This window comes from Myxine glutinosa, chromosome 11, assembly GCF_964187855.1.
Source record: "Myxine glutinosa chromosome 11, kmMyxGlut1.1, whole genome shotgun sequence".
Lineage (NCBI taxonomy): Eukaryota > Metazoa > Chordata > Myxini > Myxiniformes > Myxinidae > Myxine > Myxine glutinosa.
The window spans coordinates 102,827,223-102,849,220 of record NC_136271.1 but is presented as its reverse complement, the minus strand read 5'-3'; the positions used below and the strand labels follow the sequence as shown (position 1 = coordinate 102,849,220).

The 21,998-nt window shown below is 41.1% G+C and overlaps 1 protein-coding gene across 1 annotated transcript in view; it reads left to right on the top strand.

Annotated features, from left to right (window-relative positions):
* LOC137436297 (voltage-dependent calcium channel subunit alpha-2/delta-2-like) overlaps window positions 1-21,998 on the top strand; it is a 208,918-nt gene that overhangs the window by 165,865 nt on the left and 21,055 nt on the right. The window contains exons 26-32 of the mRNA XM_078786300.1: window positions 4,589-4,680; window positions 4,959-5,006; window positions 5,266-5,331; window positions 12,071-12,223; window positions 12,941-12,993; window positions 14,831-14,886; window positions 15,154-15,283. Of these exons, the coding sequence (XP_078642426.1) occupies window positions 4,589-4,680; window positions 4,959-5,006; window positions 5,266-5,331; window positions 12,071-12,223; window positions 12,941-12,993; window positions 14,831-14,886; window positions 15,154-15,283 (598 nt within the window). The remainder of the gene's footprint in view (window positions 1-4,588; window positions 4,681-4,958; window positions 5,007-5,265; window positions 5,332-12,070; window positions 12,224-12,940; window positions 12,994-14,830; window positions 14,887-15,153; window positions 15,284-21,998) is intronic.

The following is a 21,998-nucleotide window of genomic DNA, read 5'->3' as shown; positions in this document are numbered from 1 at the left end:
TATTCCACAAACAGACACAGACTATTCCACAAACAGAGACAGACTATTCCACAAACAGAGACAGACTATTCTACAAACAGACACAGACTATTCCACAAAAAGAGACAGACTATTCCACAAACAGAGACAGACTATTCCACAAACAGACACAGACTATTCCACAAACAGAGACAGACTATTCCACAAACAGAGACAGACTATTCCACAAACAGAGACAGACTATTCCACAAACAGAGACAGACTATTCCACAAACAGAGACAGACTATTCCACAAACAGAGACCGACTATTCCACAAACAGAGACAGACTATTCCACAAACAGAGACAGACTATTCCACAAACAGAGACAGACTATTCCACAAACAGAGACAGACTATCCACAAACAGAGACAGACTATTCCACAAACAGAGACAGACTATTCCACAACCAGAGACAGACTATTCCACAAACAGAGACAGACTATTCCACAAACAGAGACAGACTATTCCACAAACAGAGACAGACTATTCCACAAACAGAGACAGACTATTCCACAAAAAGAGACAGACTATTCCACAAAAAGAGACAGACTATTCCACAAAAAGAGACAGACTATTCCACAAACAGAGACAGACTATTCCACAAACAGAGATAGACTATTCCACAAACAGAGACAGACTATTCCACAAACAGAGACAGACTATTCCACAAACAGAGATAGACTATTCCACAAACAGAGATAGACTATTCCACAAACAGAGACAGACTATTCCACAAACAGAGACAGACTATTCCACAAACAGAGACAGACTATTCCACAAACAGAGACAGACTATTCCACAAACAGACACAGACTATTCCACAAACAGAGACAGACTATTCCACAAACAGAGACAGACTATTCTACAAACAGACACAGACTATTCCACAAAAAGAGACAGACTATTCCACAAACAGAGACAGACTATTCCACAAACAGACACAGACTATTCCACAAACAGAGACAGACTATTCCACAAACAGAGACAGACTATTCCACAAACAGAGACAGACTATTCCACAAACAGAGACAGACTATTCCACAAACAGAGACAGACTATTCCACAAACAGAGACAGACTATTCCACAAACAGAGACAGACTATTCCACAAACAGAGACAGACTATTCCACAAACAGAGACAGACTATTCCACAAACAGAGACAGACTATTCCACAAACAGAGACAGACTATTCCACAAACAGAGACAGACTATTCCACAAACAGAGACAGACTATTCCACAAACAGAGACCGACTATTCCACAAACAGAGACAGACTATTCCACAAACAGAGACAGACTATTCCACAAACAGAGACAGACTATTCCACAAACAGAGACAGACTATTCCACAAACAGAGACAGACTATTCCACAAACAGAGACAGACTATTCCACAAACAGAGACAGACTATTCCACAAACAGAGACAGACTATTCCACAAACAGAGACAGACTATTCCACAAACAGAGACAGACTATTCCACAAACAGAGACAGACTATTCCACAAACAGAGACAGACTATTCCACAAACAGAGACAGACTATTCCACAAAAAGAGACAGACTATTCCACAAACAGAGATAGACTATTCCACAAACAGAGACAGACTATTCCACAAACAGAGACAGACTATTCCACAAACAGAGATAGACTATTCCACAAACAGAGACAGACTATTCCACAAACAGAGATATACTATTCCACAAACAGAGACAGACTATTCCACAAACAGAGACAGACTATTCCACAAACAGAGACAGACTATTCCACAAACAGAGACAGACTATTCCACAAACAGAGATAGACTATTCCACAAACAGAGACAGACTATTCCACAAACAGACAGACTATTCCACAAACAGAGACAGACTATTCCACAAACAGAGACAGACTATTCCACAAACAGAGATAGTCTATTCCACAAACAGAGATAGACTATTCCACAAACAGAGATAGACTATTCCACAAACAGAGACAGACTATTCCACAAACAGAGATAGACTATTCCACAAACAGAGACAGACTATTCCACAAACAGACAGACTATTCCACAAACAGAGATAGACTATTCCACAAAAAGAGACAGACTATTCCACAAACAGAGATAGACTATTCCACAAGCAGAGACAGACTATTCCACAAACAGAGATAGTCTATTCCACAAACAGAGATAGACTATTCCACAAACAGAGACAGACTATTCCACAAACAGAGATAGACTATTCCACAAACAGAGACAGACTATTCCACAAAAAGAGACAGACTATTCCACAAACAGAGACAGACTATTCCACAAACAGAGACAGACTATTCCACAAACAGACACAGACTATTCCACAAACAGAGATAGACTATTCCACAAAAAGAGACAGACTATTCTACAAACAGACACAGACTATTCCACAAACAGAGATGGACTATTCCACAAAAAGAGACCGACTATTCCACAAACAGAGACAGACTATTCCACAAACAGAGACAGACTATTCCACAAAAAGAGACAGACTATTCCACAAAAAGAGACAGACTATTCCACAAAAAGAGACAGACTATTCCACAAAAAGAGACAGACTATTCCACAAAAAGAGACAGACTATTCCACAAAAAGAGACAGACTATTCCACAAACAGACACAGACTATTCCACAAAAAGAGACAGACTATTCCACAAAAAGAGACAGACTATTCCACAAAAAGAGACAGACTATTCCACAAAAAGAGACAGACTATTCCACAAAAAGAGACAGACTATTCCACAAAAAGAGACAGACTATTCCACAAAAAGAGACAGACTATTCCACAAAAAGAGACAGACTATTCCACAAAAAGAAACAGACAATTCCACAAACAGACAGACTATTCCAGAAAAAGAGACAGACTATTCCACAAACAGAGACAGACTATTCCACAAACAGAGACAGACTATTCCACAAACAGAGACAGACTATTCCACAAACAGAGACAGACTATTCCACAAACAGAGACAGACTATTCCACAAACAGAGACAGACTATTCCACAAACAGAGACAGACTATTCCACAAACAGAGACAGACTATTCCACAAACAGAGACAGACTATTCCACAAACAGAGACAGACTATTCCACAAACAGAGACAGACTATTCCACAAAAAGAGACAGACTATTCCACAAAAAGAGACAGACTATTCCACAAAAAGAGACAGACTATTCCACAAAAAGAGACAGACTATTCCACAAACAGAGACAGACTATTCCACAAACAGAGACAGACTATTCCACAAACAGACACAGACTATTCCACAAAAAGAGACAGACTATTCCACAAACAGAGACAGATTATTCCACAAACAGAGACAGACTATTCCACAAACAGAGACAGATTATTCCACAAACAGAGACAGACTATTCCACAAACAGAGACAGACTATTCCACAAACAGAGACAGACTATTCCACAAACAGAGACAGACTATTCCACAAACAGAGACAGACTATTCCACAAAAAGAGACAGACTATTCCACAAAAAGAGACAGACTATTCCACAAAAAGAGACAGACTATTCCACAAACAGAGACAGACTATTCCACAAACAGAGACAGACTATTCCACAAACAGAGACAGATTATTCCACAAACAGAGACAGACTATTCCACAAACAGAGACAGACTATTCCACAAACAGAGACAGACTATTCCACAAACAGAGACAGACTATTCCACAAACAGAGACAGACTATTCCACAAACAGAGACAGACTATTCCACAAACAGAGACAGACTATTCCACAAAAAGAGACAGACTATTCCACAAACAGAGACAGACTATTCCACAAAAAGAGACAGACTATTCCACAAACAGAGACAGACTATTCCACAAACAGAGACAGACTATTCCACAAACAGAGACAGACTATTCCACAAACAGAGACAGACTATTCCACAAACAGAGACAGACTATTCCACAAACAGAGACAGACTATTCCACAAACAGAGACAGACTATTCCACAAACAGAGACAGACTATTCCACAAACAGAGACAGACTATTCCACAAACAGAGACAGACTATTCCACAAACAGAGACAGACTATTCCACAAACAGAGACAGACTATTCCACAAACAGAGACAGACTATTCCACAAACAGAGACAGACTATTCCACAAACAGAGACAGACTATTCCACAAACAGAGACAGACTATTCCACAAACAGACACAAACTATTCTACAAACAGAGACAGACTATTGCACAAAAAGAGACAGGCTATTCCACAAACAGACACAGACTATTCCACAAACAGAGACAGACTATGCCACAAAAAGAGACAGTAAGGCCTAAACTGCAGCCTGGTTTTCTTTTTTCCTTGTTTTTTGCTGTGGACTTTGGTGTTCTACAGAATGAATGTCTCCTTAACATGTTGATTTATAACTCTTAATTATTCGCAGTTTGGTTTTTTAAAACGTATCAGCAAAATTGATTTTTAACCACACACACAATTGGCTTGTTTGAAATAAGGAGGCGATGTTAATTAAACTACTGCTTCTCTAAAAACTACAACATTGCACTCACTTCCTCCAATTCCTTTCCGCAGTCGTTGGGATTCGGCTTAACCCCGAGTCCTGGGTTTCCAAGTTACGGAGTCTCGCCTCAAATCTCTCAGAAGGCAGAAATGTCGGGCAAAAGGTAAAATCCGCACATGAGACGGCAGAGCGCAACATTATACGTACATGTCTCACATTAATACAGAATTGCATTTCAAAGGGGACCTGATGTGATCCTCCTGATGTTTCAAGATTTTGGAGATCTCCGTACTAACTTTGGGGTTCATAAAATGTTTACAAGTGCATTTGACAAATTGCTTTTCCAGGAAATGTGATTCAGAACTTGTATGAGTGATAAATAGCTCTAACACACAACAATGATGACACTGACATACAGCTAACTACCTTCTCTGTTTTTAGTGTCCGAGATGGAATGATTGTGAAATGGATTGTCAATCGCACAGCAAGGTGGGACAGTCACTACTGACATGCTCAACTGGAAGATTTCAACAACTATCAAATTATACCTCTTTTTATAAAAGTTTTACAAATTATTTATTGCATTATAGTAGCTTTTCATGATGTTTGAATAGTCTTATCTCTGCAGGATACAGCCTCATAATCTGCCCTTTCCAATAATTTTGATCATTTACTGATGGGATCCTTTGATCCTGACCGACTGATACTTTTCTTATCTCCTCTACATCTTCCTTTCATTCTTTTCCAGATTCTGAAGTGTTTAATCGTGGATGATGGAGGATTTATCATCCTATCCAATCAGGATATAGAGCAGGTGTGTCTTTTTTACTTCCTTATACATCGTTTACTTTCATTGTAGATAAAAATGGGATGGTTGAGGGTCAAAACTTCTTCCATTTTGTATCTGTAATAAATAATTGGTTCCTATAGACAGTTCACAATGACTGCTCGCTGGCAGTCATTTTCAGATAGTCTGCATTTTGTGTGATGAAAACACGATATACCTCGACTCGGTAAACAATGACTCTAAATCAACAGAACTCTACTACACATGCTGGCATCCATTGTTCTAGGAGTTCACCTGGAAGCGAAAAAGCCAAAATGCAAATTGCTTCCTTCGGCATGGCATCAAAAAGTGCCAATAACATAATATACTCTTAAGTTTGGCACACACTTGCCAATATATTGCTTGTTCTTTACTGCATTGTAGTGTGCACAGGTGTAACTTGGTAACTTGGCTGGGGTTAACATTACTTGGCCATACCTCTAGAGTCTAGGCCATCCCGCATGTTCTTTGGAATTGTACATAACCTTGTTCAATGCAAGACAACCTGCATACATGAGTAGACTTTACAAAGGCTTCTCCACTCACTCGACACTCACACAGCTGAGCTCTACTTCCTGTAACTTTACCCAGCCACTTGCCAATGACATGTATTACATTTAAAATTGGCCAAAGGCACAGACATGTCGTGGTGAAATACATGTACAATTCTTCCTTGACACAATGTATGGTACCCAGGTTTACCAAAAAAAAACTCCTTACCCTCCGTTTTATTCACCATTCATTTATTTTTCATATTATTTCAGATAATGATGGATGAGGCCCTCCTGTAGGAAATGATGCATTAGACAAATGAAGAAAAGGCTTTTTCTGTAGAAACCTACTTCGAAACACAATCCTTCATCCAAAATCAAAGAAAGTTCAAGACAATATTTAAGTGCAGAGACCTTCCATGCAAAGAGAGAATATTAAAATGCATGGAGACATTTTGAGAGCAAGGAACTTAGCACAACTTACATTCAAAATCAACAACCAGACAGACTCATTCTGGACGCCCTTCACCGAAAACTCCTGAGGTCATTGAGAGGGTCAAACAGTCGGTCTGAAACAGTCCCAAAAAAAGTCGCTTTGCCGCTGCAGTCAAGAACTTGGACGGACGGTGTTAAATCTCAGGAGGATTCTCCATGATGACATGAAACTTTATCCATGCAGAATTCAATTCAGACACAAACTCACTGACCCAGACAAAAAGAAGTGTCTTGAAATGGCTCGGTGATTTGTGGAGAAAATTGAGGAGCGGCCTGGTTTTCTTAATGACATTTGGTTCTCAAGGCTTACGTTTGCTTAACGGCTAAGTCGACTCAAGGGACAATGTCAACTGGGGCACAGTATCACCCGATGAGGTTCGCCAGAGACCTTTACATTCAATCAACTCTGGCCATAGCAATCAACTCCGAGTGCTAAATTTAAGTGCTGAATGAGTTTTGGGCTGCTCTTTGGTCACAGGAGAAACTTTCGAGGAGAAGACCAGTGATGGTTTTAGCAGGATGGGGCAACCCCTCACACCACAAATGAGTCCTGTGAGTGGGTGACAAGCCACTCTGGTGAGAAAGTGATTGGCCGACGCTTCAGTGTCAAGTAGTGTCCGCATTCTCCTGATCTGAGCCCACTAGATTTTTATCTTTTGGGATATCTCAAAAATAATTTCTACAAGAATAGCCTAGAAGCATCTTTGAGCTGAAACAAACAATCACAGAGAAAGTTAGGTCCTACCCACTTGCCAAACGTCAGCGCGTGAGCCACAATTTCGCCCATCGTGTTCAAATCTGTATTCAGCGCACGTTCAGTGGACATTTGGAGCATGTGATCAACCGAGTGTCAAACTAAAGTCTTAAAAGTTACGGTTATATTTGGTGCACCTGTGTCACACAAAGTGTAGCACAAATTCCTGAAGTTTTCCATAATTCAGGAAAAAAATGAATGTTTGTGGATTTTGTTTTGCGTTTGGATTTTTTTTTTGGCCTAGCCTGGTGTTGGCTTAGCGGTTAGGGTGCTGGCTTGGGATCCTTGGATCCTGGGTTCAAATTCCGGTCGATCGCTGAATTAACACCAGGGGGGTTGACTCAGCCTGTCATCCTTCAAAGGTCGGCAAATTGAGTACCAGTTCACTGGTAATTCCCTGTGTGTCGCAAGAGGCGACTAACAGGGTTGGAGGCAGGAAGGGCATCCGGCCATAAAACATTCCTTCAAAAAGGGGAACACGGTGCCCTAAAAAGGCCAACCCCTGCTCTGTGGGGAAAAATGGCCTCCAAAGGTGGTTTATTTTATTTTTGGGGGATTTTTTGGCCCACCCGGTATGTGACATGTTTTGGGATGGCATATACTGCTTTAGTCACACAGGAAATAAAACCACCACTTGTTTCATCCAGCAAATTGGGTAAACGTGTATGCTCACATTTAGGTCGTTGTCAAACCATTTGGGGGAGAAAAGTGGAAATTTAATGTTTCACACAGCACATGGTGTGTGCATCCATGCAGAAACTACTTGAACTAACTCCAATAAGAAGTCATCCAGCCATTGGTCAATAGAACTTCATGGCAGGATACAGTAAAATTACAGAGAGTATCGAACCACTGTGCTCTGCTGCTATCACAGACTGACCTACCTACTCACTGGTCATGTCTGATATCAAGAAATGTGATAAGAACAGAGATGAGGACATTTCATTTAATGTATTGGAGGAAGTCAAGAGGGTAGGAAATTTGGGAAGATGATCACACTTTATACATGTGGGAAGAGATCTTTTAATTAATACAGGTATTGCGGCTCAGGGAAGAGGAGAACAATAGGGCGATTAATCATCAGACAAAATGGAGTAAAGCAAAATCAGTGGGACAACAAGAAAAAACTTACACCACAATAAAAGGAAAGGGAATTGTTGAAAGGTGAGAGCAGGATTTCAGCAGCTGCAATAAAGCTCAGCAGTGGAAATGGGAGAAACCAGGAAGCGGTGGTGCACAACAGACTTGGAATAATGTAGGGAGGAGCTCATGACGAACGACACAGGAAGACAGTTCCACCGAGAAGAAAAGAGGAATGTGAAAGAATGAAGGTGAGCGTCGAGTCTAGACTCGGGGAGGATAACAAGTAAATGGTTCCTGGCAGGATGCATGCAAACTTGGAAGGGCAGGAGCTGGATGGCAAGGTGAGAGCACAAGAGAAGCAAGACCAGAATAGAGGCAACAAATAATTGCAAGGCCGCCAACCTGCCTATGGTGAGTAAGAATTACAACCTGATGCTCAACTTCCTGGTGCAAAATTCGAACCACAGAGCCTCATTGGTGGCAGCAGCAGTCCACGCTGGAGAGCCGGATTCAATGACACTCCGGATTAAGGATTTGTACACCGGTATAACCTGAGGATGGCAGAGGAAGGACTTGGCACTTGAGAGAGGTACAAGGAAGTAACCAGCTTTGGAGGCCTGCTTGGAGATATTATCTTCCTAAAACAAGTGGTAGCTGATAGTGAAGTGCAGGAGCTTTATGTCTAACTGCACTGGGGTTGCGCACATTTTGATACTTGTACGTCCAAATTGGACTTACCCTTCAGGTGTCACATGGCAATTAGTAGGTGTCACATGTCCTAAAAAAAAAAAAAAAAAACTTCAATTTTTGCCTGTTTATGTACAACAAGCACATGTGAATAAGGGATACATGCATTAGGACACTGATGGTGTAAATTAATTGGCCTGTAATTTCTTCTGATTGTTTTAGCATGTTGTCTAATACATACTGAATAATTATAGAACAATAGAATTAGGCAATAATTAGGCAAATTAGCATATTATGAAAAAAAAATTAGCATCGTGTTCATTACGTGATGATGTATGCGTGTGCAAATTTTCAAGGCCGAGATCAGTCAGGGAAAGCTCAGAATCACCCAGTTCCGTTAGGGGTTGAAAACTGTACCTATCCGTTTATGGGTCACAGAAAATAATTAGGGGATTTGACTGCTTGTCCTTACAGAAGGACAAAGTAATAATGTGTGTAATTTTGCAATAAGAAGATAAATGTAGAAGACCAATTTATTCTTTTCTCGAGATCAGCAGGGAGGGATGTTGGCTGCAGCTTTCCAGGTGGAGGGTGTGGAAGGAACTACCATGCACATAGTTGAGTCATGACGTTGATGTGTGATTGATGTAGATCAAGAACAGGAATGGTCCCAGAACACTACATTGAGGGACATTGGACTCTAGCGGTACAGTATTGGGATAGTATCCTTTTCAGGAGCGACCCACTGCATGCGGACACGTAGGAAATCTGATGGACTGTCTCGGAGGGAAGCTTGGAGCCATTCACCGATAATTTTGGAAATCAGGGCAGGGTTGCCAGACAATAAAATGTCGGAGATGTCCAGTGAGATAGCTTTGGTCTTTTGTTTGAGATTGTGGAAATCCATCTATTTCTGGCACATATTCAAAGTGGAATGACCTGGGTGGAAGCCAAACTTCTGCTTAGGGATCGGGGAATTTGAGAAAAGATGAGTCTTGAGATCGACTGCAACCAATCATTCCATTATTTTTCTGATGATGAGAAGGCTAACTGGTGTATGTTACAAAAGGTCAGTTTTACTGCCATTCTTAAGAATTAGGGTAACTTTGGCAATTTTCCATAATCCAGGCTGGTGGCCATTGGAAAATATTTGGGAAAATAGCAGAGAAGCCGAGTAGACAAGGCAGATGAGCAATTTTTGAGTATGATGGATGGAATCAACAGAATGCTCATCAAAGGTTGGTAACACCCAAGGAGGGTCATGGTATCAAAATGAGATATTCCCATTCCATATGCATCCTGATCCATGACTTATCACTCATGCATGTGCCACTGACTTTCTCCCACAAAATATCAACCTTCACCCCATATACCTTCTCCTTATTTTGCTCTGACGAAGGATTAACTCCTGAAACGTCACCATCTCCTTGCTTCTTACAGAAGTTAGCGTACGTCAATCAACGTTCTGTAGATTCCATCCCTTGTTCTACCTGTCTGCAATTGCAGAACGACATTAACATTCACGATTAAGACTAGTTCTCCATTTAGTCTTTGAGTATGGTGGCACTGATACTGTCAGGACTAGTGGAAGAGTCAAAATAGGTGAGTAATTTCCACCAAAACAGAGGGTAGCCAGCCTTGGCATACGTGATGTGCACCATGACACCGGATGAACAAACATGAAGGAACGAATAAGGAACTTGTTCCAGAGATGTACTTGACTAACTGCCACCAACCTTTTTGGAAGGCGCAAAACCTGCGGGTATGTTCAAGGATGGAGACACAATGGCGATGAGCTTAACAGGAAGACTATGGGTTCCCATCAGTGGGGATGGCAGACAACAGCTGGAGATGAGAAGCAGCAACCACAAGGGAGAGATGTACGAAATTGAAGCATTCTGACATTAGTGGGCCCAGATGGAAAGGGTTGGTTGGTGTAGATACATACAAAAGGATAATTTTATGAAGGCCCCAATAGTGTAGCAGCATAGCAAACCTGTTGTGCATTTTGTGATACAAGCACCAAATTTGGCACAAATGTACATTAATATGTTGCGAACATTTTCAGATATTGGGCCACTTGAAATTCCGTAATTTTTTTTTTCAAATTTTTTCAAATTTCGTAATTTCAAATTTTTCGGGTGACACCGTCACAATTTCGGTCTTCGAGGCCGGCCGATATAGTGGGGTGGCTTAGCCCAAATATTCAAAAGAATTGTGCATTTTGTGATACAAGCACCAAATTTGGCACAAATGTACATTAATATGTTGCGAACATTGTGTGGTCAGCAATGAAGACGAGAGTCTGAATTACATGTATGCAAAAGACCTTGTGAACCAGTGAAGCAAATACACGGGTAAGCATGAATTAAATCTAGGGCATGATATAATTTCCATGATGTTTACCTCTACACTCAATGGTGGAAGGAGGTAATGTTTTGATCCCAGCTTGTCTGTATGTCTGTTTGTCTGTTAGTCCACAAAATTCCAGACAAAGCTTGTAGTAGTGGTAGTTGTAGTGGTAGTGGTGATAACAGAAATTGTTATATAGAACTGAACTTATATTATTATTATATGCAGAAAATAACTTCATTTCTATATGCCCTGCAGTGGACAGGTTAATTGGTTTATGCACTGAAGGGGTCACCCTGGTGTGCACTGCTGTGTTCTGCCTCACTGAGTTGTTCAGGTATGATGTACTCAGCACAAGCTTCCGGTCGGCCCGGAGGTGGGGGTGCGGGGCCTGTCACGGAACGTCAAAACAAACGGCCTGCCGGGGCCGCCCAAAAGTCGGGCGTGAGGGGCGCGTCCACTAATGGAACGCCTCTCGCTTCCCAGATCGAGGGCCACGTGGTCAGGAGAACCTCGTCCCTTCCGGTCACACTTTGCCTATCGGCCGGCCTCGAAGACCGAAATTGTGACGGTGTCATCCGAAAAATTTGAAATTACGAAATTTGAAAAAAATTGAAAAAAAAAATTACGGAATTTCAAGTGGCCCAATATCTGAAAATGTTCGCAACATATTAATGTACATTTGTGCCAAATTTGGTGCTTGTTTCACAAAATGCACAATTCTTTTGAATATTTGGGCTAAGCCGCCCCACTACAATAAATAGTGTGGTTAAGAATATCAGATCTGCTAACATTACAGCTGTCATGTGATGGGAATATGCACTATTTTGTACATGTCACCATCTGTATTTCTACCACCCTTCAGACAGGTATATTTCTAGGAGAGTCAGACCCTCACTTGATGCAAGGTTTGCTTGATATCGGCTTGTTTAGTCGGGTCCAATCCTATGACTACCTTGCTCCATGCGAGCCCGGACCGCAGCCTGATGCCGGAGCTGCTCACCGATCTACTTACATCGTGAGTTGCATTGACGTCCTCCTTTATCCCTCCTTCCTAGACACTCTGCTCATCATTGCATCATCGATACAGGAGTTACAAAATAATGCGCATATGTGTGTGTCTATATCTATAATATAAAATGAATTGTTTATATATGCTTCAAAAACTAAAAAGCTACTGAACCAAATCCAACGAAATTTTGTATGTTGCCTAAGGGTACCCCAGGTATGGTTTCTGTCAGGTTAGCATATCTGAGGGAGGGGGTTCAAGGTGAGAGAAAGACCCCAATTCTCTCAATGTAAATTTGTATCGTATAGCGCCCCCAATGGTATCCGGTATTACAAATCATCATCTTCTTCTTCTATAAAGAAAGTTTAAACAACATTACAGTGATGTTGAATTCTGAGTGAGAATAATTCGAAATTTTGAAAATGATTCATTTCACTCATTTTAATCGGAGGTTAAAACCAAAGAATCCAGCATGGAGTTTCGTAGCGAAGCAGAAGTGATTTTTCCTCGTGCTGTATACAGATAATATAAGCAGCAGGGATGGTTATGAAGGTGATGCTACCTTTATCAATTTCAATAGTAATTCAAAGGTCGGATATACTATTGTTACAATTGATACCTAGATACTTACTATTGATTGAAAAGCCTGATTAATTAAATCATATACCATAGAGTGGCTGAAAATGTTTGAATTTAACTCGTACCCTGTGAATCGTTCTTTTGCAGCCACGAATATCAGACCTGCTGAGCCTCACGTGGTGGTTGTCTGCAACAGCATGGTAAGCAACCAAACTTCAAAAAGCAATAATAAGGACAGGGAGATTAGGAAATAGGTAGCATCATTGACTGAGGGCGTGGCTGTGCTGCTGATGCGGTGCCCTCTGCTGGTTAGGGCAGGGATTTGGAATTTGTTCAGGGTGCTGGCAAAAGCTCGACTACTCTTCACGAAGGACACCGTGGGGTATTTAACGTCCACCGACGAATTCTGGCAGATGGGACAACCGTTTAACGTCCATCCAAAGGACTGCACACGCATTGATGAATCCAGGCCAGATGGCTTCGAGACTCAAACCCAGTCTAGACTGCTTAGAGGTGAGTGTGTGTACCTATAGGCCAGCATCTCCAAAGCCCAAAAAAATATGAAGCGCTCCAAATCAAAGATGCATTATGCTGACTAGCAACGGTACCCGCCCTATGGGCGGGGCTTCAATTGGGAGGCCCAAATGAAAAGGCAAAATGTCAGAAATTGAAGGCCTTTTTATTTTAAACGATTTATATAAACATCCGTTAAATCATATCACACGCAAATCATCAAAATCTAAACAGTATTTGTAGAATTTCAATAAAAGCCACATCACTGTTCATATCAGCAAAACAAAAAACAACCACCTTTAAAGGCCATTTTTCCCTGCAGAGCAGGGGTTGGCCTTTTTCGGGCACCGTGGTCCCCTTTTTGAAGCAATGTTTTACGGCCGGATGCCCTTCCTGCCGCCAACCCTGTTAGTCGCCTTTTGCGACACACAGGGAATTACCAGTGAACTGGTACTCAATTTGCCGACCTCGGAAGGATGACAGGCTGAGTCAACCCCCCTGGTGTTAATTCAGCGATCGACCGGGATTCGAACCCAGGATCCTAGGATCTCAAGCTGGCACCCTAACCGCTAAGCCAACACCAGGCTTTGGGCCTACACCAGGCTTTGTTCAAATCGCTAAATATTATTCCATCGTGTTTGGAAAAATTGGAAGAAAAAAAATGGAAAAACAATATAGCCTATTTTACTCCAGGGGGTCCCATGATTACCCACCCAAAATTTCGTTGCGATCAGTTCAGCCGTTTTTGCGGTACCGTGGAACAGACGGACATTTGGTGAATTATAGTCAGATGCAACTAAGACTCACTCATTAGCATGTCACTGTGGATTTTATAAGGGGACAGGAGGGAGCGTGGGGATGGGAGTTGTGCGGATGAGAAGAAAATCCTGTAAGAGTATGGAGGAAATGTTCATTCTGAGCATAAGTACATGTTTTGGAAACTTTGTCAATACCCCACACAGATATACACTACTCATCCACTTTATTGGGATCTTTATCTACAATTTGATTGAATCTCCATTTGTGTAAAGTGGAATTGACTGCAAATGTTGCTATAATGTTTCCCAAATAATGTTGATCCATTCACTAAACAATATTAATGCACAAACCACTGCAAACTTAAATTTATAAGTAAAGGCCATGGGAACACGATCAACAGGCGGCATGAAAGTTTTGAGAACATTTCAAATTGCATGATAAACAAAATGTGAAGTCTTCTAAAGTAGGCCATCGAGTAATGTTTCCAGAATTTCCAGGAACTGAGTCAAGGTTGTCGTCTCACCAAGTTAGTGTGAAGATGGGATGGCCTAGAAGTACGCGCACTCGCATCTAAGCTGTCTAGCCTGGGTTTGGCCTAACATAACCAGATGATGGCCTAACCAGCAGAGGGCAATGCACGAGTGGCACAGCCATGCCAATAATGCTTTGCGATCAACTCCTATTGCGCTGAACTAAGTCTTCCTTTTTAACTTGTAGCTTTTGTTTGCTTCATTGGAAAGGCCCTGCTTGTCTCCTGATGAACAGGTCCATGATGCAGCAGCTTCTCTACAAACTCACTCTACCCAGCTGGTACAATACAGGTAAATACATATATTTCCTCCATTATCCTCCAAGTCAATAACTTCCATGCCATATTCATGGGATATTTGATCAACTATTCAATCATCCTTCAATGCATGAGTTATTGCATCGCGTATTTAGTTCAATCGCTCCGCAAGTTGATATTTTCACGAAGTATGTGATGAATTATTATTTTCATCAAAACAGCTGCACACCATTTGTTTATTTTAGGCGGTGTTGTTCGTTTTTCTTTGGTAGTAAGACATTGGGCGGATATTGTGCTGTAGGATTGGCCGTGCAGGCCGAGGACACCGGTGTGATGCTGGACACAGGATGCATGATACTCCAGACGCAGTTCTACTTCCCAAACAGCAGCAAGTCCTTTCACAGAGAGATGCTTTGTGGAAATTGCAGTCGGTGAGATGAAGCTTAACAACACAGCCATTCTACAAGATACAACAAGGCCCGAGGTTGTAAGCTTAAGTGTGAGCAAGGCACAATTAACTCAAAAACTGCTTTGCTGAGGCCGTTTTGATAAGTATGCACGGTTGTTGTTCGGGTACACCAATATTAGAAAAGATAAACAACTTCCTGTCTGATTATGTATGGCATTACATTACTCTGCTTACCATTGGAAGCACACTCAAAACAAGTCTCAAGTTTAGTGGATTATTCTTTGCATCTAGGCTTATATTGGAGGCAATGTCTAGGCCAACCAAAACCTCTGGGCCTTCTCCAGTAGAAAAGTACCGATATGCTGGTGGTGGTAGGATAGGTTGGGAAGTTGGGTAGGCGCTGCAAGGTTGACAGGGATGAGGTAGGGACTTGTTCCTTTGATGGAGAATTGTACGCGATGTCATTTGTAGTGATAGACTTGATTGCCAGAGAGCACTCAATGGAGACTACCTCAACCAGGAACCACCTTTTTTGAGAGAGACAGATCAATGAGCTTAGCCATAAGATGAACTAGCCTATTATTCATAGGGTGGTTGCGTCACCCTCCACATCTCTCCCCTAGAGTGATGAGGTGATTGTGTCAGTCACCCTACGCCTACAGTGACAGGGTACCCTTTCTCACCCGGTACCATTTTTATTATCCTACAAAAGCAGGAAGCCTTTAAAATAAAGCGTGACGCACATGGGCGGACGGACGCACGCACAGTGCCTTTTACAGTATACATTGAGTAGTCCAAAATAATAGGCCAGACTTGCATAACCTCCATGGTAAAAGCCCTGCTTGAGAGAATGCCACATAATTATTTGGGCATGGGACAGGCAACAGGCCAATGCCTCAACCACAGAGACCTATCTTCACAAGGCTCGTGACACGGGTCGGTTAAAAATCCATTTAAGTGTCGCTTTGGTCGTTTTACACTGAAGAGAAAACTTGCATGGAGGGCATGGTGATTGTGAATATGAAAGGTCCAAAGATGTCTTAGACTTTGCATAGCAGTAACATAACCAACATGGTGGCCGTAGTATCGAAATTGTGGGAGGAATCGGGGGAATTGTCCAACCAATGGGTGGAACTCGGACGGACGGACGCACGGCTCCTTTTATAGTATAGATTCGGGATGAAATCAACATGCTGTTAATCGAGGTATGCTAACCGCCGTGGAAAGCAAGGAGAAGTTGACGTTTTGGGCATTAACCCTTCATCGGAGAAAAGAGCATTTATCAGCAAGACTAGTTCTTCATTCTATTTTTCCGATGACACTGGTATTGCATTCTGGCTTACCTGAAAACACGTTTATTGTATACCTTGTTGAAAAATCTATGGCTACTCTCAACCAAGAGGTTTGCCAATTCAAATTGAGAAAGCAAGGTGTGTCCTCATGACAGCCTCACCACAAAGCCTCGTGCCAGGATTGATGGCATGGCCAGGATAGCTTCAAGCGACATTGGATGTGCAGCAGACTAAGGTATCTGTGTAGAATCATCATCATCACATGATCATCCATGTGTGGAATTGCTGAAATATTTTCATTCATTCTTTTATTATCTGAGGACTTTTGCCACAACTGTTCTTTTTTTCTTTTTTTTAGAGAAGCATCATTCCTGTTCTTGGGAATTCATTGGCCAAAGGCCATTGGTTCCTGACGTTGTAGATTGTCCACCAAGATTGAGTGACATCTGCTGACTCAGCTGGTCCTTTCATTCATAATCCTGACTGGAGGCTTTACCTGGTGCTACCATTGGAGTTCCTTGGACGCAGGGCCTGTGTATGCAGATTAAACCAATGAATGAGAACAATTGTAACCCTACTACCATACCTATGTCAAATGCAGGAGATTGTTAAATTGATTGTTGTTTGCAAGGGCAGAATATAGATCAATGTGAGTCACCTTCAATGAATTGCCTGACCGCTTCCGTAACTTTTCGATGAAAACGATGCAATTGAGAATTTCACAGAGGAACATCAATTGGATTTCATGTGTTGAACACTAGAACACGAATTGGCTTGTTTACACTTCCAGAAACCTGCAGTTTAGCAGTACTTTGGCTCTGAATTTGCCAAAATTGTACGCCGTCCTGTCTCGTCTCGCACACACACAGTTGAGTAAAGCATTTGCCTCGGTCTGTTTGTCTGTGTGGCATCCAAAAAAATTGAAAATCATTCCAACCAGGATACTTTCTGTTTTTATGACTTCATGAAGGACACAAACAACAGGCACAGACAACTCAATTAGTGTGTTAAATAAATAAGGTGGTGTAAAAAATGGTGTTTACGAAATGCATCAATGGCGGTAAACTTCCGATTCAATGATGTTTTTTTCCTACAGCCTTTAAACCTTTTTTTATTACAATTGAGTGATATATTTGAACACTGTAGAAGAACACAAATTGCTTTGTTTGCACTTCCAAAAACCTCCAGTTTAACAGTACTTTGGTAAAAAAATTTACGTCATCTAGACCAATAAAATTTTCCGCTTGCACTCAGGGCAGGGGAATATTGAGATTGAGACAAAATGGCAGCGCCCAACGATCGATGCTGGGAAGTGGCCGTGTGCTGTGTGCAGGAAGGGTGTCGGAGTGAACTCCATTCAATGTACAATGTGCGCTGAGTGGGTTCATCAAAAATGTAGTGGTCTGAGAGGGTCATTTACCAGTGTGGCAGCTACATTCAAATGTAAGGTGTGCACAGAGGGAGCTGCAGATGGAGGAAATGTTGAGTTGGATCTTGGAGACGGCGTGAAGCTGGAAGGTGTGAAAACATTTTGCTACCTCGGAGACATGCTGAATGGAGAAGGTGGATCAGACTCGGCAACGGTTGCTCGAGTGAGATGTGCATGGAAGAAGTTTCGGGAACTGAGTGGCGTGCTGATGAGGAGGAGAGTGTCGCTGAAGCTGAAGGGAAAGGTGTATGCTGCATGTGTGAGAAGTGTTATGATTTATGGGAGCGAGACATGGGTAATGAACGTAGAGCAGCAACGAAGGCTGGAAAGGGTGGAAATGCGAATGGTTCGATGGATGTGCGGAGTATCGTTGAGAGAGAGGAAGACAAATGATGAATTGCCAAAGATGATGGGAATATTGCCTGTGATTGATGCTGTAAAGAGGAACAGGTTGTGATGGTTTGGTCATGTGTTGAGGAAGGATGAAAGTGACTGGTTGAGAAGAGTGATGGAAGTTAATGTAGAAGGAAGTAGAGGACGGGGAAGACCGAGAAAGACTTGGCTAAAGATGGTGGAAGAAGAAATGCGGGCAAGGGGGTTAACAAGGAGAGATGCAGAAAATAGGGCAAAATGGAGAAGATTGTCATGGGGACCGCAAGGCTAACCCCCGCTCTAGCAGGGAAAATGGCCTTAAAATGCATGTTGTTGTTGTTGTAGACAAAATGGCAGCGCCCAGCGATCGATGCAATGCCTGAGATAACTTAGTCCAAAAATCTGTCTGTCTCGTACATCTTCCTCTCAAAGACTGATCCAAAATCGTCCGTTTCTCCAAGAGGAGTTGGCGGAAAGTTTGTGATTGAGCAAATGCATAGATAAACTTCAATGCTGACGAAAAACGCATCTCAGTGAAGCATCATCAGCTCTGGACCGTTCTGTTTGACCCATCAGCTTCGTATGGTTCCTATCGCATCTGTTATTCAAAGTTCACAAACAAAGCTAATATTCCAGCTAACACAACAACGTTGGGCCAACGTTGGTAAACAGACGTCCTGTTTGCAACCAACAAACAACGTTGGGCCAACGTCGGAAAATAGACGTCACATTTGCATCCAATAAACAACGTCACCCAGACGTCAATAATTTGCTTGCGACTAATCCCAACGTTGTTGTGTTAGCTGGGATAGATCATGCGAGGAAACACAAAGCAAGAGTTGAAAAGGCCCTTCCCATGTCCTTTTTCTCGAGACTGCATGGAGTGTGGTGTTCCATGAACTCTCTCATTCTAATTTTTCTAATCTACTTTTTTATTTTCTAATCTACTTTTTTATTTTCTAATCTACTTTTTTATTTTCTAATCTACTTTTTTATTTTCTAATCTACTTTATTTTCTAATCTACTTTTTTATTTTCTAATCTACTTTTTTATTTTCTAATCTACTTTTTTATTTTCTAATCTACTTTTTTATTTTCTAATCTACTTTTTTATTTTCTAATCTACTTTATTTTCTAATCTACTTTTTTATTTTCTAATCTACTTTATTTTCTAATCTACTTTTTTATTTTCTAATCTACTTTTTTATTTTCTAATCTACTTTTTTATTTTCTAATCTACTTTTTTATTTTCTAATCTACTTTTTTATTTTCTAATCTACTTTTTTATTTTCTAATCTACTTTTTGATTTTCTAATCTACTTTTTGATTTTCTAATCTACTTTTTTATTTTCTAATCTACTTTTTTATTTTCTAATCTACTTTTTTATTTTCTAATCTACTTTTTTATTTTCTAATCTACTTTTTTATTTTCTAATCTACTTTTTTATTTTCTAATCTACTTTTTGATTTTCTAATCTACTTTTTGATTTTCTAATCTACTTTTTGATTTTCTAATCTACTTTTTGATTTTCTAATCTACTTTTTGATTTTCTAATCTACTTTTTTATTTTCTAATCTACTTTTTGATTTTCTAATCTACTTTTGATTTTCTAATCTACTTTTGATTTTCTAATCTACTTTTTGATTTTCTAATCTACTTTTTGATTTTTCTAATCTACTTTTGATTTTCTAATCTACTTTTTGATTTTCTAATCTACTTTTTGATTTTCTAATCTACTTTTTGATTTTTCTAATCTACTTTTTGATTTTCTAATCTACTTTTTGATTTTCTAATCTACTTTTTGATTTTCTAACCTACTTTTTGATTTTCTAATCTACTTTTGATTTTCTAATCTACTTTTGATTTTCTAATCTACTTTTTGATTTTCTAATCTACTTTTTGATTTTTCTAATCTACTTTTTGATTTTTCTAATCTACTTTTGATTTTCTAATCTACTTTTTGATTTTCTAATCTACTTTTTGATTTTCTAACCTACTTTTTGATTTTCTAATCTACTTTTGATTTTCTAATCTACTTTTGATTTTCTAATCTACTTTTTGATTTTCTAATCTACTTTTTGATTTTTCTAATCTACTTTTTGATTTTCTAATCTACTTTTTGATTTTCTAATCTACTTTTTGATTTTCTAATCTACTTTTTTTTTTTTTTTTTTTTTTTTTTTTTGTATACAATATCGAGGCTCGTGAAAGAGCGAACATTAATCACACAGAAAGACAAACCGACACATAAAACATATAACATAGGGAGCGGTAGACAAGATGGGGAGAGAGGGGGAAGGACACAAACACAACATTTGAGAGCAGGGACCGAGAGACATGGAGACATCGAGAGATCTGAGAGAGGGCGAGGGCTTTGGGGGGGGCGTGGGAAGGGGGCAGTGGGAGAGGTATAAAACATATGGACACTGCCAGGACTTCCAGGAAAGAAGTTGGAATTTCAAACAAGGTGGATCTGGGGTGAATTAGCGGGGGTAGAAAAGATCAAGGTTTTGGATGGGGGAAGATAAGAGATGGTGGTGAACAGCTGTTTTAAAGACCTGGAGGGAGGAGTGGGATTGAAGGGAGTGAGGGAGTTTGTTCCAGAGGCGGGAGAAAAGAGGAATGAAAGAGTGAAGGTGAGCGGAGAGCCGAGATTTCGGCAGTTTAACCATCAGAGGGTTGCTGGCAGATCTTGTGCGACCTGTAGGAATATTTGGGGGACAGAGCACAGAGAGAGCTGGGGGTGCTAGGCTGGAGAGGAGTCGGTAGAAGACAGAAAGACCACCTACCTGCCTGCGGTGAGTGAGTGAAAGGCCCTCAGAGATAGCTTCATCGCGGGAGATTCCAATAATTCTGAAAGCTTTGGTTTCAACAGCGTGAAGCCGAGCTAGGTGTGAGGCAGGAGCACCGGCCCATAGGGGAGAACAGTATTCCATTGAGCTGCGGATGAAAGCCTTGTATGTGGTGAGGAGCTCAGGTGTGCCGAGGAAGGACTTCGCACGACGGAGGATGCCCAGTCGGCGACTGGCTTTGGAGGCCAGCTTTGAAATGTGGTTTTCCCAAGAAAGATCATGGCAGATAGTGAGACCCAAAATCTTGAGCGACAGAACTTCTTGGAGAGGATTGTTGAGAAAGTAGATGGGAGGGTTGTCAAGTCGATCTTTTCGGAGAGACATAGTAAGAGTGTGAGATTTGTCAGGATTGAAAGACATGTTCCACTTGTTTGACCAGTCTGTGATTTTGTCCAGGTCTTCAGAGAGTGAGGAGGCAGCAGACTGCCGATCTGAGGGAAGAGGAATGGAGCGGCAGAGAGTGGAGTCATCAGCAAAGAGATAGAGAGGATTTTCGAGAGAGTCAGAGAGATCATTGATGAAGACCAGAAAAAGCACGGGGCCCAGAACACTGCCTTGGGGAACTCCAGCCTGAACAGGAAGAGGAGATGAGAGAAACCCATTCAGGGCCACACGTTGACGACGACTAGAGAGGAAGTCCGCCAGCCATGCGTGGAGATTTCCATGGATACCAAAGGAGGAGAGTTTGGTGAGCAGAGCGGGGTGCCAGACCGTGTCGAAGGCACGTGATATGTCGAGGGAGACAGCTCTAATTTCCTGTTTGGCATTGAGGACCTCCATCCATTGTTGAGA